Consider the following 23,946-nt stretch of genomic DNA (forward strand, 5'->3'; position numbering starts at 1 on the left):
AGTCCAGGACTGTTTTCGTCGTGTCCTGAACTCTCACTGGTCTCAAACAACGACGCAGCTCGCAGCTTTCATATTTTTTTTACTTTTCAAGCACTGGTGTTCCTTTAACCACTAATTTGAATTTTTTTTTATATTCTGATAAGAAGATAGAACTTCAGTAGAAGTACTTTAAGAACTCAAAATGTTTCCGAATTAATCATCACGCAGGAGACCCAAGAATGTACTAGATGTATTTATATTTAGGAATTTGAACTTCAATTCACATGTAAATATGTTAATAAAAGAAACAGAAAGATTGTTGGAGACACCATTTAAATAAACAAACAAACAAGAACAGTGTCTTTTGTGTTTCAATAAAAGGTTGTTTTTGCTCCGTTCACTTGTGGATTCTTTTCCCAGATTACATTGAGGGGTTTCCGCTGCACGTTTGACCTCCGTCGGTTCTGAAGAAGAACCCACAAATGCGTCTGCAGAGCCAGAAAAAGAAGAAAAGCTGTTACTTTGCTGCAGAAGTGTCTCTCACTGGAAGTCGTTATATGAGCCAACAGCAGCTTCACGCCGCTCTCGTCATTCATGCTTCAGGAAATCTGGCGTATGTCTCGTTGAGGATGTCATAACGTGTGTGATTATGAAAGCTGGACTTCCCCGACACTCTGTAATCTGTCTCTCTCACACATCAGCATTTGCCTTTTCCTCTGGGCTTGAAGTCAATCATTTTTACGAGTGAGAGTGGCTTCATCCTTTCTAAAGCTGCGTTTTAGAATTGGTCGGTGGGTAAAACGACGACTGACCTCAGCAGTTTTCGGAGGAGTCCTGGGCTGCCAGGCGGCTCCCTGTCCCCCCCTGTGTCCTCGGTCCTCTCAGGCTGAAACTAACCAGAAGAAACCAGCATGAAAGTCGTGCAGCTTTTGCAGCCGACAGGTTTCATGCACAGTATGATGAGGGACTTTAAAACAAGGTTAGAACTAAAGTCATATTTTGTCTAATGAAGAATTGACCATATCAATAGTCAATTTCCACCATTTACTGCTGTGACGGCGGCGTCTCCTGCTCCTCATTACTAATGATGTTTGGGGCACTGCTGCCACGTAGGTCACTTGGGGGTGGGGGTACAACCATCCAGTCTTTGCTTCAGCTGGTCCCAGACGTGCTCTATGGGGTTCAGGTCAGAGGTCATGGCTGCCCGTACCATCTGAGCTGTAACAGTTCTGGCCTGATGTGGTGGAGCATTTTCATCCATGAACAGAAAGCTGTGGGGGGGGGTTCTGGTTGAGTTGGGGGGTGACGATGGGTTCTATGACTGAGGTCAGAACCAGCAGTGATTGGCTCATCTCCAATAACCAAATGAGTTTGGCGTTGACTGGTGATGCCTGTCCAGACTGTTGCTCCTCCTCCATAAAGTGAACCTTGGGATGACCTTGACCTCTGCCTGTCACTCAGCTCGTCTTCCTCAGCAACGCCGACGACCATCGTTTCTGTACACAGTGATCCGATGGTAGCCCTCATGGTCACATGGTCTTGTTCCCTCCCCTAACGTTCAGTGGAGTCACCTGCTGCAGTCGTCTGACATTCAAATCACAGCAGTGGAGTCGGTGGTGAACAGTTTGTCTGGAAACCCTAGAACCCCTCACATCTGATCAACGGGCCTGCAGCTGTCAGAACCATCAGGTCCTTAGGTTCTGGTCACTGGTGGGGCTTCACTCCTGGGTCTGTCCCAAACTCTACCAGTAGTTCTGTCCAGGTGGAAGTCTGCTGATGAAACATCTGACCGCCTTTGACCAACCGGAAGGCGCCGTGGTCAGGAGACGCTGCTCGTCCGTTAAGTGACATTGTGTGTTCACGTCTGTCTGAATTAGGATTTTGATGATTTTTTTACCAGCAAATCAGACAAACCTCAGACAACTAGAGCAGGTCGCTCATGAGGAGCAGGAAACCAAAGGTTTGCCACGCGAGTAGAGACAGACATAACACAAATAATAACACAAACATGTTATTGAAACAGACCACTCTCAGAGAAAATCCTGGGTACGTTTAGTTTTTCCCCCCGGGTTTTGTTGATCAATGGTAAAAAAAAATCACATTATTATATGTAAGTATTTTCAGCAAGAAGCCCTGGAACTTTTTTTTCTGGGTAAAAACAGGAAAGCATAACAAGTTTAGATCATTTTTTCCACTTGAAACAAATGCAGAGTAAAAATAGAACAGAACCAAGTGGAAAAAAGCCAAAGTGGACAAATGAGAGAACATGGGATAGAAGGAGATGAAAGGCTGGATCATTTTAGGACTTTGCTGCTAATCAAAGTGAAGAGCATCCCAAAGAAGGCACGCACTTTCTCACAAAAATCCCACCTTAACTCCTGGAGAATGTCTAACGTGATGCTATTATTAACCGTAATCTCCCTTGTTATCCTAGCTGTCTGCGCTAATGTTAGCCTGAGGCTGCAGTAATGGCGGCGATGCTGCGAGTGAGTCTGTTTGTGCGGCGTTCACAGGAAATAAAAGGCCGCTCTGAGATGGAAATTGGGGAAATGAGTTGTTGGAATCGGTTAACTTTAAATAACTTTTGACTGAGCGACGTGACAAAAGGTTAAAAGCATCACCTCATCAAAGGCTGGCGGTGCTTCCTCTGGCTCTGCGTGCTGATTGGTGGAGTCCAGCTCGCTAAAACGCAGAAACAATATTTACCTTGGAAACAAATCAAACAGTTGAAACACAGTTTATGCGAAACTCCAGTTTAAGCTGGAAAACTGTACATTCAAGCCCGACGGGTTGATTCCCAACTTCTGTAAAGGAAAAAGCAAGTTAGACAGAAGTCCAAAGGTGAGACATAAGGGACTTGCAGACTAGGGTAGTCCAGCAGTCACACAGATTTCAGATCAAACCCTCTGGAAGTCCCATTATTACAACTGTGGCTCCTTTGGGGCTGTTTCCCCAAAACACAAAACATTAACTTGGACTTGAGACTTGAAACTTCTGACCTTAACTCAAGGACTTGAGGTTTGGGAATTGGGAAAATGTTTCATTTGTTCATTCTTTGTAGTTTTAGCTCCAGGTAATCACTGTCAGGTCTAAAAATAAAAGCTCTCTTTACAATCTTTTGGGATCGGAAATGTAGAAACATCAACAAAGACATGAGACTCGACTAAATATTACATCTAAAAACTGGAGACTTGACTCCAAAATACAGACTTGTAGACTAAACTTGACTTCCAGTCGTCAACAAAGACTTGAGACTTGACTTCTATTTGTCAGCAAAAAATTGAATCTTGACTTATGACAACTAAAAACGTGAGACTTGACTTTAAGTCGTCAGTTAAGACTTGGGACTTGACTTAAAATAACAGCCAAAAACGTAAATATGACTTCTAGACGTCAAAAATAACTTAAGACTTGGGACTTAACTTCTAGTCGTCAACAAACACTTGGGGCTTGACTTGGATTTGTCAGCAAAGACTTGGGACTTAACTTCTAGTCGTCAACAAAGACTTGGGGCTTGACTTGGATTTGTCAGCAAAGACTTGGGACTTAACTTCTAGTCGTCAACAAAGACTTGGGGCTTGACTTGGATTTGTCAACAAAGACTTGGGGCTTGACTTGGATTTGTCAACAAAGACTTGAGACTTAACTTCTAGTCGACAACAAAGACTTGGGGCTTGACTTGGATTTGTCAGCAAAAACTTGGGACTTAACTTCTACTCGTCAACAAAGACTTGGGGCTTGACTTGGATTTGTCAACAAAGACTTGAGACTTAACTTCTAGTCGACAACAAAGACTTGGGGCTTGACTTGGATTTGTCAGCAAAGACTTGGGACTTAACTTCTACTCGTCAACAAAGACTTGGGGCTTGACTTGGATTTGTCAACAAAGACTTGGGACTTAACTTCTAGTCGTCAACAAACACTTGGGGCTTGACTTGGATTTGTCAACAAAAACATGGGACTTAACTTCTAGTCGTCAGCTAAGACTTGGGACTTGACTTAAAATAACTGCTAAAAATGTAAGATTTGACTTTTAGTCGTCAAAAATAACTTTGGACTCACCTTTGAATTGTCAACAAAGACTTGGGACTTAACTCCTAGTCATCAACAAACACTTGGGGCTTGACTTGGATTTGTCAACAAAGACTTGGGACTTAACTTCTAGTCGTCAACAAAGACTTGAGACTTAACTTCTAGTCGTCAACAAAGAATTGGGGCTTGACTTGGATTTGTCAACAAAAACTTGGGACTTAACTTCTAGTCGTCAACAAACACTTGGGGCTTGACTTGGATTTGTCAACAAAGACTTGGGACTTAACTTCTAGTCGTCAGCTAAGACTTGGGACTTGACTTGAAATAACTGCTAAAAATGTAAGATTTCACTTTTAGTCGTCAAAAATAACTTTGGACTCACCTTTGAATTGTCAACAAAGACTTTGAACTTAACTTCTAGTCGTCAACAAACACTTGGGGCTTGACTTGGATTTGTCAACAAAGACTTGAGACTTAACTTCTAGTCGACAACAAAGACTTGGGGCTTGACTTGGATTTGTCAGCAAAAACTTGGGACTTAACTTCTACTCGTCAACAAAGACTTGGGGCTTGACTTGGATTTGTCAACAAAGACTTGAGACTTAACTTCTAGTCGACAACAAAGACTTGGGGCTTGACTTGGATTTGTCAGCAAAGACTTGGGACTTAACTTCTACTCGTCAACAAAGACTTGGGGCTTGACTTGGATTTGTCAACAAAGACTTGGGACTTAACTTCTAGTCGTCAACAAACACTTGGGGCTTGACTTGGATTTGTCAACAAAGACATGGGACTTAACTTCTAGTCGTCAGCTAAGACTTGGGACTTGACTTAAAATAACTGCTAAAAATGTAAGATTTGACTTTTAGTCGTCAAAAATAACTTTGGACTCACCTTTGAATTGTCAACAAAGACTTGGGACTTAACTCCTAGTCGTCAACAAACACTTGGGGCTTGACTTGGATTTGTCAACAAAGACTTGGGACTTAACTCCTAGTCGTCAACAAAGACTTGAGACTTAACTTCTAGTCGTCAACAAAGAATTGGGGCTTGACTTGGATTTGTCAACAAAAACTTGGGACTTAACTTCTAGTCGTCAACAAACACTTGGGGCTTGACTTGGATTTGTCAACAAAGACTTGGGACTTAACTTCTAGTCGTCAGCTAAGACTTGGGACTTGACTTGAAATAACTGCTAAAAATGTAAGATTTGACTTTTAGTCGTCAAAAATAACTTTGGACTCACCTTTGAATTGTCAAGAAAGACTTTGAACTTAACTTCTAGTCGTCAACAAACACTTGGGGCTTGACTTGGATTTGTCAACAAAGACTTGAGACTTAACTTCTAGTCGACAACAAAGACTTGGGGCTTGACTTGGATTTGTCAACAAAGACTTTGAACTTAACTTCTAGTCGTCAACAAACACTTGGGGCTTGACTTGGATTTGTCAACAAAGACTTGAGACTTAACTTCTAGTCGACAACAAAGACTTGGGGCTTGACTTGGATTTGTCAGCAAAGACTTGGGACTTAACTTCTACTCGTCAACAAAGACTTGGGGCTTGACTTGGATTTGTCAAAAAAAACTTGGGACTTAACTTCTAGTCGTCAACAAACACTTGGGGCTTGACTTGGATTTGTCAACAAAGACATGGGACTTAACTTCTAGTCGTCAGCTAAGACTTGGGACTTGACTTAAAATAACTGCTAAAAATGTAAGATTTGACTTTTAGTCGTCAAAAATAACTTTGGACTCACCTTTGAATTGTCAACAAAGACTTGGGACTTAACTCCTAGTCGTCAACAAACACTTGGGGCTTGACTTGGATTTGTCAACAAAGACTTGGGACTTAACTCCTAGTCGTCAACAAAGACTCGAGACTTAACTTCTAGTCGTCAACAAAGAATTGGGGCTTGACTTGAATTTGTCAACAAAGACTTGGGACTTAACTTCTAGTCGTCAGCTAAGACTTGGGACTTGACTTGAAATAACTGCTAAAAATGTAAGATTTGACTTTTAGTCGTCAAAAATAACTGGACTCACCATTGAATTGTCAACAAAGACTTTGAACTTAACTTCTAGTCGTCAACCAAGATTTGAACCTTGACTTAAAATGAAATGAGGGCTGCACGGTGGAACAGTGGTTAGCGCTCTTGCGTCACAGCAAGAAGGCCACTGGTTCAAGTCCCGGCTGGGGGACCTGAACCAGAACATCAGTGGAGGGACCTTTCTGTATGGAGTTTGCATTTTCTCCCTGTGCATCCGTGGGTTTTCTCCAGGGACTCCGGCTTCCCCCCACCATCCAAAAACATGCTTCATAGGTTAATTGGTCTCTCTTAATTGTCCCTAGGTGTGGATGTGAGTGTACATGGGTGTGTGATTGCAGCCCTGTGACAGACAGGTTACCTGTCCAGGACGTCCCCTGCCTTCACTCACAAGTGGCAGGGATAGGCTCCAGCAGCCCCGTGACCCCAAAAGGGATAAACAGAATCAAAAACGAATGAATGACTTAAAATGAAAACTAAAAACGTAAGAGTTGACTTCTCCTGAAATCCTAAAAAAAAGTATTTATAATTCCAGAAGTATGGATTACTGAGTAATTTAGAACAAGAAAAGGCATTTTTTTAGATCTTTAATTGCTTTTAATAGCTTTAATAGCTGAAAGCCCCTGGTTCAGTGCAGTAAACTGCACTGTAATAAAGAAGATAAGAGCAGACTTTAGTTCAATGAGGAATAGGACTGACAGAATAAAAAATCTATTATTGTTTTTGGAGATTTTTTGGAGAATGGTGAAGCTTCCTTTTCAGTTTGCATTTATTCCAGCAGGTTTAACAGAAAAACAAACGGCGTGTCGCTGCGGGGCGTCATGTCAGAGGATGAAGCAGCCTTTGTGAAGAGAACACAGACCCACAGTTTATGTAGTCAGGACTTATTCAGCCAAAATGTTCATGTAACCCTTGTGCTATCTTAGATGACCCCACCCTTGCATTGACATGTTCTCCCCACCATGACAAAGGTGGATAAAGGTGGAAAGATTTCATGTAATCCATGGACACCAGTGAAGATCACAAATCATTGAAGACAAAAGGTTCAGCGCACTGTCCAGTGGGTCTAGATGACCCCACTCCCAATGGTAAAGTGCCCAGGATAGCACAAGGGTTACACGACTGCGTTTCCATGTGCACCATCTTCAAAAGGCGCATGTCGAGATGAAACAATGACTGTGGTTCTCGGACGTTGACACAGTTTGTGCATCTCATCAAAAAAAACAACAAAAAAACACAAAGGATACAATCCTGTCCATGTTCAAAGAAAAACAGTCACGGTGCAAGACTTGTGTCTGACTGAGAGCCTGTTTGAAATCATCATTTTCGCCCCAGTGATCTGACTGTCAGGGTGATTGAGGCGGCGCCCATTTGCCTCTCGCCAGCAGAGCGTGTGAATCGGCCTCGGTGAAGGAAAACAAAGACAAAAACTGTCCCAGAGAAAGTCTAAGCGACTGAGCTCTCAGATACGAGGATGCATAGAATATGACTTAGCAGAAGAAAACAAAAGGTCAATTGTTTTAATAGGTAAATCTTGTCGCTTTACTTTGAAGGGACCTTCATTTTCAACTGCTTCAAATGGTCGTGTTCTCAGAGGAACGAAACGTCTTCAACGTTATTAAACTAAGTTCAGATGACCTCCAATCTGCTTTATTTAACCCTTGTGCTATCCTATGGGGTCCTGATGACCCGATCCTTACATTGACGTGTTCTCCCTACCATGACAAAGGTGGATAAAGGTGGAAAGATTTCATGTAATCCATGGACACCAGTGAAGATCACAAATCATTGAAGAAGAAAGGTTCAGCGCACTGTCTAGTGGGTCTAGATCAGTGTTTTTCAACCAGTGTGCCGCGGCACACTAGTGTGCCGTGGGAGATGGCCAAGTGTGCCGTGGGAAATTGCCCTCATTAACTGATTTAACAACATTTCCCATCTCCAGGATTTCAGCTCTCTGTTCATCCAAACAGGCCCTGATAAAACACTGAGGAGTTAGGAATATAAAAGATCGTAAATTACTTTTTCTTTGCATTTATTTTATTTTATTAAAGACATTTTGATAAGAATGACGTTACCACGATTCAGCTGCAGCTCCGGCTGTATTTTGGAAAAGTCCCGTCGCTTTAACTGTCTCCACCAATCATTCTTGGGGAGCTTAATCACATGTCATCAGTCTGACCAATCAGAAGTGGTTAAAGTCTTCACTTCCTTGTCCCGATTTAGCTCGTAAAGTCGCTCAGTTCTAACAGAAATACCAGCTAAAGCTCGTCTTTAGCGGTGTAGCTTTCCACAGAGTCCGGTACCAGACCGTGGAACAAGTGAACAAAACAATAAAGCACCGACAAGCGATCTCCGCCGGCCGTTTTATGCACTACATCTCCCATGATGCATTGGGTTGTGAGATTGATAGCGCACAAGGGGATCTGTTGTTAAACGTCTTGAAACCAACGAACACACTTCAAACTGTTTTTAAATCTTCTAACTTAACTTTTATTGCATCTTTTAGAAAAAAACAGCTGCAGTTTCCAGCTTTTTCTGCAACAATTATCTCAAAAATGCATGTGAGACTGTGGAGGGGCTGTAGATCAATACAGACTACAAGTTTCTCCTTTTTTTAAAATTTTTGGATGCTGGTGTGCCGCGGGATTTTTTTAAGGTTAAAGTGTGCCGTGGCTCAGAAAAGGTTGAAAAACACTGGTCTAGATGACCCAACTCCCAATGGTAAAGTGCCTAGGATATAGCACAAGGGTTAAAAAGGATCGAATGGAAATGCTTCATTTCTAGAGAAAGTTTTAAACAAACACATTGATCACCTCTAAAACTTTTATGCTATAAGAGCCATTCGACAAAAACCCGGGGGGGGGCACATGGTCCCACTGCTTAAAAAAATACATTATATTTAAGTTTTAAGGCCAAATATAGCTTTAAGAAATTACAAACATTTCAATTTGAAAAGTGTTATATTACTATATTACTGATACTATTTTTTAAAACTTTTTTTAACTTTTGACAGCAGTGCATCCACGTTCCTTTCAAAATAAAACACACCCTGTGTCAAATAAGTTCTTGCCGTTGCAAATTTACTTGAATTAAAACTATAGAATTCTATGAATGTTGGCCTTTGGTGCACCTTCATTCTTTTTCTCATTTTACTATCACATAAAAAACACGAAAACATTGGTGTAGAAAAAATCTATATGTGCTTTAAGATTGCTCTAATAATAAACCCCTCTGACTGTAGATTAAATCTTTCACCATTGTTTTGCTCAGTTATCTGATGTATTAAAAAATCTAAACATAAATGACAATACTTTATTTACTAAAAACATTATTTTGTTGAATTGTTGGAAGCAAAAGAGCCAGAATGAAGGGATGAGAGAAGCGCACGTGGCACAAGAGCCTCAGGTTGAGGCACCTTGATCCAAACTCACCTGTCTTTGAAGAAATCCTTTGCTGTGGCGCCCTCTAGTGGTGAGTTTCTCCACCTGCGCTTTGATGGATCTCTGATCACAGCTTTGTCCTAAAATTAGGGGGAAGAAACTGCAATTACCAAGCTTATGCGTGAAACATTGATTTCATTGTTGTGCTGTGTTGCACACAAACTGAGAAAACGAGCGGACAGAAATCTACAGCTTTAGCTCTGTCTCTATCACATAAAAGACTAAAAGAGTCTGAAATAAAAAGATGAGATTCATTTATTGTCTCTGTTTTACCTGTTCTATGGGCTCTCCTGAAACGAGATAAATAAATGGGAGATTTCATCACATCCAAAAAAACTTCAAAAGACTTTTACCTAATTTGACACACTTGTCACCATGGGCGAAAAACCTTTTATTTGACTTAAAGTTACAACTAAAAACATTTGACGTTTAGTCGTCTTATTGCCGGTCTTATTTGAGTGGGTGTTGAGTCTATCCTCACCACAGTGCAGGTTTTTCTCCAAGTACAGCAGGAGGGTAAAAGGGTAGAATCTCAACCTTTTCCCTGCATGTTTGCACTTTCTCGCCCGCCGCTTCCTGTCTGCAGGTTACAGTTAACAGAATGCCCTTCCTAACATGACTCCAACATGCTCACTGTGACGGGAAGCCCGCTATAAACATGCAACGACGCACATATATGTGCTGACTGGAGAGGATTTTGAGGATACAAGGAAAAGCCGTGTAGTGGGCAGAGGAAAAGGGCCGGAGACGCTCCAGGTTCCCAAGAACGGTCCTGATCATTTCCTTAAGGAAGAGAGAAATGAACACAGCTTTAAAGTACATTAACCTTAAATAAAGATGCAGGAAAAACATAGAAAATTACCTCCAATTCCTGATTTTTGGAGTATTCTCCTGTAAATTTCTCATCTCTGAGGAAAGCAGAGATAGATAGATAGATAGATAGATAGATAGATAGATAGATAGATAGATAGATAGATAGATAGATAGATAGATAGATAGATAGATAGATAGATAGATAGATAGATAGATAGATAGATAGATAGATAGATAGATAGATAGATAGATAGATAGATAGATTTTAAATTAGATATTTTGTGGCCATAAAAACCTCCCATAAGTGAGATTTTCGTTATTAATTGACCCACTCCATGAAGATAGAGTAGATCAAGTTCTAATTGAAGGTTCTAGAAAGTTCTGTCTTGCCTGAAGCTGCTGCCTCCTCTTATCTTGAACTGGTAGATCAAACCACCAGCCCTGAAATAACGAGTTTCTGGTAAAGGGAAGCTGAAAGCCTGCAGTGACATGGCTGACCTGTAGGGGGCGAAAAGCTCCGTCTTAAATTAATTTAGACATAAAAACGTCGACCAAAAACGCCTCAAAATGTGCATTCATTGAAATTGCTGTTATAACTTAAGCATTTACTGTCATTTAAACAAATGTTCCCTAGTTTTGTATTTACCGTAATGTCCGAAGAACAACGCAACCACCCCAGAAGGTCTCTGTTCCTGCAAGACAACGGTTAATTTTTCGGCTGTCAATCAAACTCCTCAATGCTTGTGATTCATTGGACGTGTCTAAAGTCCCGCCTACCCATCTATCAAGTTATTTTTATTGGCTGAATCGTCTTCCAATCACCGGCGTCGGAGCAGATATCCCTATGGTGACGGGGGGAAAAAACGCCCAAGAATTGTATCACGTGACCACCAGCTGACACACGTTCAAACAAGCTAGCATTTGGCTAAACGTGAAGGTAACATGGTTTTCTTAAAAAAATGGTTTTCTCTTGGCCGCTCCTGATATTTGTACATTTGTAACTCACGAAGGTCGTCCTTCTTTATACAGTTTTAGCAGAAGGTTGTGGGAATATATGCAATGGTTTATTTACAGATTAATAAAAAAGTTTTAGGCTAACACTATATTTATGCAAACCTGTAACGGTTTTATTCATCTTTGCGCTGTTATTTATTCTTCCTCATTTGGCTTAGAAATTACAATTTTTAAAGATAGAATGAACATTGTTAGAATTACAACATATTTGATGACATCACTTTTTCTTTTTTGACAGTTCTCTAGAGTGGACACTTCCATTGAAGAAAATCCCATCAGTTTCGGATCAGATGTCTGCCTCTCTCCCCCCATCTGTTGCCCTGAACAACGGGCTTCAGATGCCCCTCCTCGGGTTGGGGACCTACAAGCTCAGTGGTCCTGAAGAGGTGCACTCTGCCGTGGATGCTGCTCTGGCTGCTGGATACAGAGCTTTTGACAGCGCAGCTGTTTATCGGAATGAGGCACATTTAGGCAGAGCTCTGAAGCAGCTGCTGCCCAAATATGGTCTAACCAGGAAGGATGTTTTTATAACCAGGTTAGTATTCTATTTGAATCACTTAGTGTCATGAAGATCCTTTGTTGTGCCTTATATTTAAGTTTTTTTTTTTCATGCATCCCATCACAGTAAGCTGGGCCCTAAGGATCAGGGCGGGAAAGCCATGGAGGGGGCCCTCCACAGTCTGTCACAGCTGGATTTAGATTATATTGACTTGTACTTGATTCACTGGCCTGGAACTCAGGGTCTGCCTGTGTCTGATCAGCGAAATCCAGGTTTCAGTTCTTCTCCCTTAAAGAATCAACACAATCTTTTAAGATAAGAAGACTGAGATGAATGTTTGATGGTAGGCAACCGAGCTCAGAGTTGGGCCACATTGGAGGAGCTGCATGGCCAAGGGAAGCTGAAGGCCATAGGGGTGTCCAACTACACACCAGCACACATGAGGGAACTGATGAGCAGCTGCAGGATCCCACCTGCAGTTCTTCAGGTGGGCAGCAGACCACAAAACACTAATGATGCTCACTAGGGTTCAAATCATAAAGCATACCAAACTTTTTGGGTGTTTAAGATGAGATAAAAACCTCAGGTGATCAACAACACATGATCGGTTTCACAAGGAAGAAAAAGTAAGAGCAGATACATCCAATAGATGTTTGAACAAAGCTGACTAGAAGTGTGAGAGTAATTTGTCAAATGTGCTGCTCTTATTTTGGTAAACCATTGAGGTTATAAACAGGACTAAAAAGCTTTTTTCTAGATTTAAAACAAATTTGATTTGTTCCCCAATTTTCCCTGGTAAGTTTAAACAGTAAGATGCATCTCAGGCTCAACCAGCAACAGTAACCAGTAACCTTGTCAATCAATCAAAACCAAAAAATCATAGCTTTTCTTCAAACTTGCAATGTTTGAAGAATCTCAATACAATTTAAGAGACCTTCCAATGAAAATAGTGTTTTTAACATTTTCTTGTGGCACTTTCCCAAAGATGGAGGACATATATGTGTAAAGAAAATTACGATTAAATTAGCATTTTTGAGCATTTTATTTATTCAAAAAAAAAATCCAGTTTGAAAAAGATCCTATTTGTCACATCGAAAATACGATGAGTGGGCCAGAGCGATGGGTAAGGGGAATGGGGGGTGGGGTTGCTCCACCCCAACGGTCCCGCCCACAACGTGGAGGTGAATTTCTGAAAAAACGACTGCTGCTTTGCAGAAACTAGGTCCCAGAAAACGACAGGTTTTTGACTAAAAACTGTCATCGTAATTGAAAGACCACTGGGAACGCTTTTAGAATAGATCAAAAGATGATCAGAGTGAGTCTTTAGGACATCATTGTGCTGACCATCCCAAAAAAAAAAAAGTGCGAACAAATAAAGAAGCTGGGATGCAAAAAAAAACGCACATGGATTTAAAATTCTCTCATGGTTTGTAACTAATGCTGCAGTCACTCTAAACGGTGCTGTAGTCACAGGAGACCATGTGATGTGAGAAGCGTCTGTTTGTCCCTTCCAGGTGGAGTTTCATCCACGGCTGTGCCAGGCCGGGCTGAGGAGTGTGTGTGAGGAGTCCCGAGTGTGTTTCCAGTCGTACTCCTCGCTGGGGAAAGGAGAGCTGCTGGCCGACCCGCTGGTCATCGAAGTGGCGGAGAGCTGCAAGCGTACGCCTGCACAGGTATGGCCCGTCTCTACCCATTCACCGCACATTTATTCAGGCACGGTAACGTTTGTACGCCTCTCCTGCAGGTTCTCCTACGCTGGGCTGTTCAGCAGGGAGTCCCGGTGCTCCCAAAATCCTCCAATCCTGAACGAATCGAGGAGAATTGCAGGATTTTTGACTTTGAGTTGAGTAAAGCGGACATGGAGAGGCTGTCGTCTTTGGACTGTGGACACAAGTACTGCTGGGATCCCTCAGAAGTGGCCTGACACGTTTATTTGTGGACTTTGTTACCGTAAACTTTTAAAGGGAAAGTTGTTTTTCATCAACATTTTTTAATAAATGTAAAAAAAAAAACTCATAAGAACCACTGTTAAAATCATTTATTAAAGACAGCAGAGGCTGGACAGCTGTAGAGAAAATACATAAAAAAAAAACAAAAATTATTCCAAAAAACAAACCACTTAATGTATTAAAATTGCATTTCTTCCCTTCTTAGACACACTCAAAAATTCAAGTAATACTAAGGATGGTTTCGGAAACTCCAGGCGCCCGCCAGCGCAGGTTCGGGCTTCGCCGCCCGCTAGAGAGCCGATCAAAAGTGTTTCCCTCGCCGTTGTGGCAGTGAACGCACCTCTGAGAGTTTGTGCTTTCCCGCTTCAGTGTCCCTATAAAGATTTAAGGCTGTGAAGTTCAAAAAGGCGCTTCATCTGACGCGACATTTCACCTCCCGAGAATAAACGCTTCACCCGAGAGCCACGAATAATCTCTACCAGCTCATGTGTACAAATATTTTCCTTTTAAGGAGGTGATTAGGAAATATTCGTAAAACAGAGAATAAACGTAGAAAAAACGTAGTGGCATTGAACACATCACAACAGCTGGGAACATTTTTAGAAAAATGCAGCACCGTTTTAGATTGTCTGGAGTTTATTTAGGGGAAAAAAGAAAAAAGCTCTACAAAGAGCTAACCCGAGTGATGGAACGTTGGCAAAGATGTCTGCGACCTTCCCGACTTTGAGGAAGACGGCGAGCAGAATAAACGAGAAACCGTTTTTAAAAGGTTTAAAGATCTCGGTTTCCTCAGAAAAACACACAAACGTCAAATCCAGCTGCAGCGATTGGATAAAAACTAGCCTTTTTGTTTGTTTACGGACTAAAAGATAACCTTCACATCCTAAAGCAGAGATCTGGGCATTGAAACCCTGTCCTTTATGGACCAAAAGTAGTTTGCTCCTCTTAAATAAGCCCTTCCTCTGGACCGGAGAGTTAACAGCAGTATAGTCGTCCTTCCTCACTCATCACAACAGCCGTGGATTGTACACAGCCTATTGCAGGGTTAGCCACGCCCACCGAACCTCTGATAATCTATTTAAAGCCCCTCCAGGCCCTTCCTGTCCTTTCATAAAAATATTCACAAAGTATTTACACTCGATGTTCTCGGATTTGTGCCTTTGATCGCAGGTTTGATGCGTCGATGTAACCCTGAAGATTTACCCAGAAAGCACTTGTGCATCGCTGAAGATTGTCCCACTGCGAGATTGTTCGGACGAGCCCAAATCGAGCACTTTGACCCTTTCCGTCTTCGCCATACGGAGATAAAAGACGCCCCCGTTCATCCGCAGGAGGAGGAGTTTTCACTTCTATCTCCTCTGACGGCCGGATGTCGGCGCCTTTTTTTTCTCCGCCTGCAGTAGATTGCTTATATTTGATGATAATTTCATTGTATACGCTGATGTGTCAAATGTCTAAATTCTCAGTCAAGTGGGCTTTTTTTTTTTTTAAAAAACATCACAGTCAAATACAAAGAAAGACAAAAATGTTTTAAAAGAAATGAGCGAGTTCAAAGATGGAGACCCGTTCAGCCCGGTCTTAGTGTTCCCATTCCTCTCGTATTTGAGTGGGTCGACCCCTCCTCTTGTGTAGATGCCCCCGTGGTTTCTGTCCTCCTCCGAGTCCTTCATCACAACAGTCTTCCTCTCCATCCTTACTCAGTGCGGTGGCTCTCGTGGTGGCTGTACTCTCCTTCCGCCTCCGGGTGGCTGAAGAGGTAGTTCCACCAGCTCGTGGAGTGGAGCATCTGTTTGGCCGCCCCAGTGCTCCTCACCTTCCTCATCTCCTGCACAAGGCAGATGTCACGTTCAAATCCGGGAAGCGACTCTCGTCTGCCGCCCCGCCCCCTCGCCACCCGCTCTTACCCCTTTATCCAGCAGGCTGTCAAACTCGTCGCTCATCCGTCGGAGCTGCTGACCGTACTTTTTGGCGGCCCACAGAGCCGGAGGGGCCGACTTGGATCTGCCCCTGAAGGCCAACCCATCAGTGGGGGTTCCGGCCTCGTCTTCCCGCGCGAGGTCCTCATCTCTGGAGTACGTGGAAGCGGTGGACTCTGAATTCAGCCTGGTACGCCCGTTACCTTTATGACAGGTAAGGACAAAATGTTAACGAACGTTGAAAAAGTACGGGTAACCTGGGAGACCTGAAGACAGAGGAAACACCCCTTCAAGGGTTCTGCTGTGTCTGAATTGCCACTTATGAGGGGAATCTACAATCCCAAAATGCATTGGGAGTTAGGCAGCAGTGAGGGAATTCGGCCTCATTTTCCCCTTTTTATGTTGCCTGTTAGTTTATAAAAAATGTAAAAAATAAAGTTTTGGTCAAATATAATGATGCTGCGCCATGAAACGTACGAGCTAAAAACATAAGGAAAATAACAATCAGACAAATAGTATCTGATGCCACGTTTGCCACGTCCCGTGAGGCTCCACTGATTCGTGCGCAAACACAGACAACCCGGTTCTGTTCCATTTTAAATCATTTCAAAAACTGTTAAATAGTGACTTTTTCTGCAGTTACTAGTCACTTTGTTGATTGTAGGCTACAGCTGCAGATGCTGACGGCTCCATCCTCAGAAGACTCCAACCAGAGGCCGTTGAACCCTTTAACGCCGCTGCTTTAGCTCTTTCGACGACCGTAATTCATTAAGCAGTCGCACAATTGACGTCACTTCAGCTGTTTCCGATGCATAGAAAAGCAGCCGTGCGAAACTTTACAGTAGTGAGCTGCTGATCGGTGCAAAGCTGCCTTTTTCTGCGTCAGAATCCGCAGTTTGAGCTGAATCGTGTGGACAGTCCAGAGAGTCTCACTGTCGACAGTTTCCATGCAGCAGCAGCTTCCAAAACAAAACAAGTCAAACTCTTTCTACTCAACTTGAGATTTAACGTTTTTGGGGTCGTGATCCCACTCTGTTACGCGGCTCATCTATCGCTGTCTCACTGTTTCGTGGATCTTTGTAGTGCAATTCAGTATGTGTATTGTTTTATACAGCACACTGCGTTCTGATTGGCTGTAGACCTTGTGGATCTCATTTGTGCCACAGTTACATCTTTGTTTTCATTCTATAATATTGGACTTATTTTCTACGAAGGCTTGAGATTTGAGAGTTAAAAAAAAGAGAGAAAAGTCTGGATATGAAAAGAATCAAACTTTATCGATATTTAGAATGTAACTCCATGATAAACAAGAAAACACTGTACTGACTGCACACAATCTCTGATTGTGTTCACATTTAGGTGAGACAGTGATTACCTTACCACTAGGAAAAGTTTTGTTCCCTTTTTGTTCTTCCAGCAGGTATTAGTTTCTCCTTCAGCGTCTATTTCTTTTTGTGTCATCTAAATGGCACTACAATTTAAACTGCATATTTATATTTCATAAATATAAAAAAAACAACAACAACGCTTTATTAAAGACAATGTTTATCCTTGAGAAAATTATCCATCCCCTATCAATGACAGCTTTTTCTATATGGGGTCCTAACAAAAACTGAAGTACAAGCCATTCACTGTATAGTGAGGAAATACCGTCCATCCAGCTCCAATGAAACAAAGTCAATGTCGTCGCCAAAATGTTGGCAATGCGTGGGACAATGTTAGTAAACTCTGATTGGTCTGAGTCAAAGTTTCTATGGAAACCACTCACCAATCAGGAGAGAGCTTGTTAAAGGTCTACAGCCCTATCATTTGGGAGAATCAGTCAGTGAAATGTTTGACATGAAACCACATGCTTTTATTGAGGCATCTGAAGGCTCAGATTATAACTGAAATAATTTGCACTATAGAAAAAAATATAATTATTAAAAAAAAGGATCATATAGAGTCAGCAATAGTTGATTATTTCGCAATAGAAGTCTATAAGACTTTGTCTTCTTGGAGCCAGCAGGGATTTCCTGTTTGGAACGTGAGGTGGGAGGGGTCGCTCAGTCCAGTTCTTGCATACAGTGACCCTATAAAACAGCTAACCGCTCCACCTCAGGATCCCAAAAAATCCGAATCCTGCTGCCTTAAGACTGGAATTTTCTCAAACAACTCTTAAAAGTGCTTCTCATTTCCCATAATGCTTTTGGTCTGCTTACTTGTGAGTCGAAGCTCTGGCAGGGTGAGGGAATGTCGATCATGAAGGTGCTCCCCTTCTCCTCCTGCTGCCGCTCCCAGGTCAAGTTTTCCTCCCTCTACCTCCTCGGATGACTCCGAATCGTCTGAGATGGTGAACTTTGCTGCCATCGTAACATCTGCAGAAAAAAAGGTGTTTTGAGGACACGTTGTTCCAATAATTCACTACCAGAGAAGCTTGATGATCATTTTAAACGAAGACCATCACAAATCAAATACTATTTTTCTTTCACATTTGAAGCCGAAATGAAATAGAAATTGAGCTAGGCCCAACTTTCCACTCCTAGAGTCATAAAATGTCTATTAGCTAAATGAATTATGTGTCTACCTGTAACACACCCAGCTGCCTATCAGTGGTTGAGTCCAAAGGTATTAAAAAAATAACAACTCCACGAGATAAGGACACAACTTTGACAGCACGCGCTTCGTTAAGATGTTATAACGTACTTTGTTTTTCGTAGTTCAACGCGCTCGCGAGCTGTGCTCTTCGTCGACACACTGCCTCGTTTGTTTTGTGTTGTTGTTGACCGAAGAGCAAGAGGACAAAAGAAACTTCATACAGGGCGGAAGCGGTCCCCTCCACCTTCCGCGCAGCTAAAGAGAACCTCCTGGAAGTAGTTTTTCTCACCCGAAATCTCTGCGGCGTCCGCTCCGGAGGTGGGAAAGAGTCTCCGAAGTTAGCTTCGAGCGGCAGAAACTGCTTGTTGTTAATGTTTTGGTGTTCTCTGCCCGCGGCACATTACACCCCTGCTCCGCTTTCGCCCAATCGCCGCGCGCCCCTGCACTTTCGCAGCGCGCTGACGTCACTGTTGCGAGCTAGGACTTGTTTGTCTGGTCTGGTTACCGTAATGACCAGAGAAGAAGCGCAGAACCAAAAAGCTCCTCATTTTCACCCCTCCCCCTTTTTTTCTGCCAAAACTCACGACGTCACAAGTTGAGTGCTGGCACTACTCGAGTCGCAGATTCTGTCTTCGGAGAGGAATAAAACAGGGGTGTACTGTCTCTGTATACCTGTTTCTTCTGGTTGCACACGTTTTCTGCAGATAAATAAAATTGAGAATATTGATGGGATTTCTATTGCTGGTAAAAACATTCTTGTAAGTCAACTGGCAGATGAATCATTATTCTTAAACTCCTCACAGGTTTCTTCAAGTTATAGAAACATTTTCAAAAGCATCAGGACCTATCTAAACCTAAAGAAATGTGAGTTATTTCCTCTTAAACAATGTGCTCTAACATCCATAAATAGTATAGTAGTCAAAGAAAAAGTCACATATTTGGGATTGCAGATAACTAAAGAACAAAAACAAAGAGAACTGAATAACTATAATCCTATGATTGCAAAAGCACAAAATAAGTTTAATCGCTGGCTACAAAAAGGTCACGTCCTCTTAGCAAAAGCAGAAGGAATTTCCAGACTAGTCTACATTGTTTCCTCACTATCTCTGGACAGTTGTTTCACTTTCGGCTTGTCCCATCAGGGGTCGCCACAGCGAATCAGCCACTTCACAGTGGAAGATTCGCATGGTAGTCTTGGCAATGTTTTACGCCGGATGCCCTTCCTGACGCAACCCTCTCAAAGCAACCGGGCTTGGGACAGGTACAGAAGTAGAGAAGGGAAGAGGGTAAAAATGCAAAAAGGATTGATCAGATACTTTTTAACTTCCTTTGGAGAAATAGAATCCACTATGTACGATAATCAGTAGTAATTAATTCATCAAAAGACGGAGGACTTGACTTTCTTAACTTTTCCATTCTAAGTAATGTCATCAAAATGAAATGGTTAAAAAAACTTCTTAAAAAGTGAAACCTCATTTTAGAATTTCATATAAAAATACATATTTGATAAGCTTGGAGGTCTGCCATTTATTTTATTATGTAATTTAATAATGGAAAAAAATCCTTTAAAACTGTCTAATTTTCATAAGCAGGTTTTATTGGCATAGACTTTGATCTACAAACATAATTTTTCTACTCAGCGCTACTATATTTGGAACAATGCAGATATTCTATACAAAAACAAGAGTATTTGTCTTGAAAATTAGTTTGAAAAGAACATTTCTCTTGTGACACAGCTGATTAATCCACAAGGTAACCTGATGTCATACATTGAGTTTCTGTCCACCAATAGTCTGCATGTTTCACCTGCAGAGTTTGCATTGGTTACTGGAGCCATTCCAGGGGGTGTTAGACTTCTGTGTAGCAGTTCTCCTTCAAATACTCCATTTTCTCCTCCCAAATTAACAGAATTGTGGTGTTTTTCAGCTGGCAGGAATAATCAAAGTATCCGTTCTCTGTTTTAAAATGAGATTGCGACAAAACCGCATGTTATCTCATACTGGAATAGGTTTGGCTGTAGAATGCAGTGGGAAAAGTTTTCCATGCCCCAAAATGTTATCACCAATGAAATTAAAGAAATTTCTTTTAAAATTCTTCATAAATTTTATCCAGTGAAACATTTCTTTACTAAATTTAGAAAAGATCGGGACATAAACTGTTCATTTTGTCATTTCTCACCAGAAACTGTGCCTCATCTTTTTTGGTATTGCTCCTTCACTCAAGTATTTTGGAAAGATTTGATACATTTTATAAGAACTCATCTATGTGAAGATTATAGATTATTCTATGAGCATATTATTTTTGGATATTTTACACAAGGGGGATTAAATGCAGAGAAAATATATGTAGTCAATTTACTTATACTAAATATTTTATACACATGTGTAAATATGCTAACAAAACCCAGTATTTTATGTTTTCCAGAAAGAAATGGTACTGTATGTAAACAGAATCAAATCCTCCACTAACAAAAAAGCTGTTAGAACAGTTGAAACATAGTGCCTTTGAAACTTTAACAGATTCCTTTGCCTTTATTATTTTTTTTTATTTTTACTTAACCTGTTTCACATTGTTATTATTATGGTTTTTTGAATTTTTGTTCATTTTCCTGGCAAACGTGAAAATTGTTTTTTGAACACAGTGTGGAGTTTTGTATTTGGTATATTGTATGTGCAATATTTGTTAATAATTTTTTTTTTTTTTTAAAACTCACGTCACTTTGGCTAGCACTGAACCCTCATAAAACCATTAACTTAAAATTAACTACCGGTATGTAATAAAAACGTAATTACAACGACATACTTTTCATTTCTTCATGTAGAACAGAAAATAAGCTAAATACATTTTTACCCAACTTTCTGCGAATTTCATATTAAAAGACTATGAAACATTCTGTACCAGCTAGCTTGACATAGTTAGCATGACTCATGAATCTTGTAGTGCATCTAGATATTGAACTCCTTGAAAACAACCAGTTCTGGGCATATAAGGTAGACACGGATATTTATATATATTAAATATACATATTTAATTTACAGTTGACATTTTAGAAATGAGCTAGAAAGTGTCACAAAAGGGTCCCACAGATTTTTAATTGCTTTTGACATAATTTAGCCCATAAAATTTAGAAAATCGTACTCACCGTTTTTAGAAAGTGTTGCAAGACGCAAATAATTGACAAGAGCCTGTGGGCGGCGGAAATTTTAACAGAGGCCACATTTGGCCTATGGGCCAGACTTTGGACATGCCTGGTTTAGACACATTAGCAGAAACAAGTAAACTGTTTTTTTTAATTTAATATATTTTTTTCTATTGACATTATAACACAATGAAACAAACAATCTCTTACAGAGGATATTACCCTTGTACGGGTTGGACAAAAGTTAGAACAATTTGAAACTAGAGGTCAATAAACAAACAAAGTTCTTAGTACTAAGACTTGTGCGGCACACAAACTTAAGAAGATCTCTGAAGACAAATGAACCAGAGTTTTTTCCATTATCAAATTCTTGAGATGTTTGTAAACCTGTAAGACCTGTTTCTTCTCCCAGCGATAAGATTGTTTGATGAAAACTGGTATTGTGCAGTCCAAGATACCAACCACCTGAATGAGACCATGTGACCATGCAGAACAAGGGGAGTAAAACTTGTTGTCCACCTTTCGGCATATCCCATCAGGGCTTCCACAGCGAATCAGCTTTCCATGATTCGCATTGGCAGAGATTTTTTCGCTAGATGACCTTTCTGACACAACCCTACATTTTCATCGGGCTGGGGACCGGCAGAGGGAGACCCAGACTTGGGCCCCCTTGTTGCTACATAGACAGTAGTGCGAAAGGTCTTGCCCAAGGACTGAATGGTAAAACATTTTAATGAAAACACTTCTCTGGACTCTTTTCTCAAAAATGAAATGAGACGTATGCAACAACAGACGTGTTTAAAAAAAGTTACTGCAGCCCAAGCACCTTAAAGTCCCACTCCGGTCTTCTTCTGATCTATTGTAAAAGCGTTTCCAGTGTTTTATTTCCCATTATGATGATGCTGTTTTTACCCCAAAACAAAAAATACTTTGTCGTTTTCTTGGACATAGTTTATCCAGGGCGGCAGTAGTTGATTAGAAATGTATATTTTGATTGTGGTTGTGCCAACATTCCCAACCACAACCAGAGAGCTCTCACAACCCGTTGCTGAGAGCTCTCTGTTTACGTCAGGGGTCAGGGGACTCGCTGCCCTCGGGCTATTTGCGGCCTCCAAGATGATATTTTGCGACCCCCGCCTTAATATGAAAGTTTAATGTGAGTGCGTCCCGCCAGTTTTTTTATAAATGACACTTTTTCAGTGTTGTACGCGGAGCTGACGAACCAACCAATCACAGTGGGGTATATGATTCTTGAGGGCGTGACATTGAACAGGCTTGAAGCAGGGAAGGCGGGAAACCTGACAGCCCCCTCCCCAGACCGCATTAAGGAGTTCCTTTTGTTTCCTTTTTAGAAAGTGTGTTTTCGCTCATAATTTTCTAAATACATGCAGCCAGTGCTGAACTTTTTCTGGGCCGCACAGACCCGGAGGAGGGTTAAGGTTATGGATACGCGCGGCTGCGTATATTAACCCGTAACCCAGAGGTCGGTAACCTGTACATCTCAAAGAGCCATTTGCATCAGTTTCCCACTGAGATGAAAGCACAGGGAGCTGTGTGCTAAAATGATTCAACAGGAGTTATGCAGAAAAAAATGTGGATGGGCCGACACTTTCCCACAAGACCTTTGGTCCCAGTGGAAAAAATGGCTTGAAGAATTAGCTCTACTGTCCACATTTGAAGTGAGAAGGTGCATCAAGCCAGTGGGATTTGAAAAAATCAAATGTGCACAATTGCACCATTTTGCAGATGCCAGTGAACGTGGATATGGGACAGTAACCTACATCACAAGTGGAAGACTGTGCAAAGGAGCAATGCCTGAAGAAAGCAAGCATCCTCTTATGCTTTCTAAGGACCAGCATATCTCTCTGCTCATTCTGAAACACACACATCAACGTCTTGGTCATGCTGGTCGGGCTCATACACTCTCCAAAGTAAGACAAAGATTTTGGATAACAAATGCCAACTCTGCGGTGAGGCGAGTAATTTCATTTTATTTCAGTTTATTTTGTCGACGGTTCCATGGGAGACCAGTAACACAAAAAATGGCTGATCTTCCAAAAGAACGAATCCTTCCCGATTTGCCTCCATTCACCAACAAAGGTGTTGATTACTTTGGTCCAGTGGAAGTGAAGAGAGGAAGAGGAACCTGTAAACGCTATGGGGTCATCTTCACTTGTATGGCTAGCCGAGCTGTGCATTTGAAGGCTGCGACGTCTCTGGAAACAGATGCATGCATTAATGCTTTACGTTGCTTCATTGGCAGAAGAGGACAAGTGAAGCACCGAAGATCGGATAATGGCACAAATTTTATCGGTGCCAATAAAGAACTAAAAAGAGCGTTTGGGAGCGTTTAATCTGCTTCTTCGTAAGGTTCTTTGTTCAGTTTTACATGAGCAGCAACTGGATGATGATAGACTGTGCACAGTACTCTGTGAAATAGAGGCAATGCTGAATGATCGTCCATTCACAAAGATGTCTGATGATCCAAATGCCTTGGAACCTCTTACACCAAACCATCTTCTTCTTCTCATGAAGAAACCTG

The 23,946-nt window shown here is 41.5% G+C and overlaps 3 protein-coding genes across 7 annotated transcripts; 1 reads left to right on the forward strand and 2 right to left on the reverse strand.

Annotated features, from left to right (window-relative positions):
• Positions 1 to 219: 219 nt before the first annotated feature.
• On the reverse strand, positions 220 to 11,184 carry majin (membrane anchored junction protein). Of its 3 annotated transcripts, none has more exons than XM_020711628.3 (11): positions 11,088 to 11,182; positions 10,957 to 11,002; positions 10,701 to 10,808; positions 10,360 to 10,405; positions 10,205 to 10,280; positions 9,979 to 10,077; positions 9,771 to 9,787; positions 9,489 to 9,577; positions 2,601 to 2,661; positions 792 to 865; positions 220 to 467 (listed from the first exon to the last, which is right to left on the reverse strand). In XM_020711628.3, exons 1-11 carry the CDS (start codon positions 11,089 to 11,091, stop codon positions 401 to 403), a joined length of 687 nt encoding a protein of 228 aa, XP_020567287.1. In that variant the 5' UTR covers positions 11,092 to 11,182; the 3' UTR covers positions 220 to 400. The 3 variants fall into 3 exon arrangements, with proteins under 3 accessions (XP_020567287.1, XP_011485706.2, XP_020567288.1); XM_011487404.4 differs by having other exon boundaries at positions 792 to 871; positions 11,088 to 11,181; XM_020711629.3 differs by lacking the exon at positions 792 to 865 and having other exon boundaries at positions 11,088 to 11,184.
• zgc:101765 (glyoxal reductase) lies at positions 11,112 to 13,845 on the forward strand. Of its 2 annotated transcripts, none has more exons than XM_004079690.5 (6): positions 11,112 to 11,247; positions 11,563 to 11,859; positions 11,950 to 12,095; positions 12,171 to 12,310; positions 13,338 to 13,496; positions 13,568 to 13,845. In XM_004079690.5, the coding sequence occupies exons 2-6, from the start codon at positions 11,615 to 11,617 to the stop codon at positions 13,745 to 13,747; spliced, it is 870 nt and encodes a 289-aa protein (XP_004079738.1). In that variant the 5' UTR covers positions 11,112 to 11,247; positions 11,563 to 11,614; the 3' UTR covers positions 13,748 to 13,845. The 2 variants fall into 2 exon arrangements, with proteins under 2 accessions (XP_004079738.1, XP_020567286.1); XM_020711627.3 differs by lacking the exon at positions 11,112 to 11,247 and adding an exon at positions 11,275 to 11,351.
• Position 13,846: 1 nt separating this feature from the next.
• On the reverse strand, positions 13,847 to 18,786 carry badb (BCL2 associated agonist of cell death b). 2 transcript variants are annotated; one of them, XM_078936065.1, is made up of 4 exons: positions 18,555 to 18,786; positions 17,890 to 18,045; positions 15,677 to 15,891; positions 13,847 to 15,597 (listed from the first exon to the last, which is right to left on the reverse strand). In XM_078936065.1, the coding sequence occupies exons 2-4, from the start codon at positions 18,035 to 18,037 to the stop codon at positions 15,466 to 15,468; spliced, it is 495 nt and encodes a 164-aa protein (XP_078792191.1). In that variant the 5' UTR covers positions 18,038 to 18,045; positions 18,555 to 18,786; the 3' UTR covers positions 13,847 to 15,465. The 2 variants fall into 2 exon arrangements, with proteins under 2 accessions (XP_078792191.1, XP_011485704.1); XM_011487402.4 differs by having other exon boundaries at positions 18,374 to 18,712.
• Positions 18,787 to 23,946: the final 5,160 nt, after the last annotated feature.

The sequence above is a fragment of the Oryzias latipes genome, chromosome 18, assembly GCF_053564925.1.
Source record: "Oryzias latipes strain Hd-rR chromosome 18, Olatipes_Hd-rR_3.1".
Taxonomy (NCBI): Eukaryota; Metazoa; Chordata; class Actinopteri; order Beloniformes; family Adrianichthyidae; genus Oryzias; species Oryzias latipes.

Excerpts from the sequence above, each read along its gene's own strand:
- badb (XM_078936065.1), bottom strand. The coding sequence starts at position 18,037 with ATGGCAGCAAAGTTCACCATCTCAGACGATTCGGAGTCATCCGAGGAG. Across the intron at positions 15,892-17,889 it reads GCCAGAGCTTCGACTCACAA|GTAACGGGCGTACCAGGCTG; the intron begins GTAAGCAGACCA and ends CCTGTCATAAAG. Across the intron at positions 15,598-15,676 it reads ACAGCCTGCTGGATAAAGGG|GAGATGAGGAAGGTGAGGAG; the intron begins GTAAGAGCGGGT and ends TGCCTTGTGCAG.
- zgc:101765 (XM_004079690.5), top strand. The coding sequence starts at position 11,615 with ATGTCTGCCTCTCTCCCCCCATCTGTTGCCCTGAACAACGGGCTTCAG. Across the intron at positions 11,860-11,949 it reads AAGGATGTTTTTATAACCAG|TAAGCTGGGCCCTAAGGATC; the intron begins GTTAGTATTCTA and ends ATCCCATCACAG. Across the intron at positions 13,497-13,567 it reads GCAAGCGTACGCCTGCACAG|GTTCTCCTACGCTGGGCTGT; the intron begins GTATGGCCCGTC and ends CCTCTCCTGCAG.
- majin (XM_011487404.4), bottom strand. Across the intron at positions 10,809-10,956 it reads GTTGTTCTTCGGACATTACG|GTCAGCCATGTCACTGCAGG; the intron begins GTAAATACAAAA and ends CGCCCCCTACAG. Across the intron at positions 10,406-10,700 it reads AGAGGAGGCAGCAGCTTCAG|AGATGAGAAATTTACAGGAG; the intron begins GCAAGACAGAAC and ends TGCTTTCCTCAG.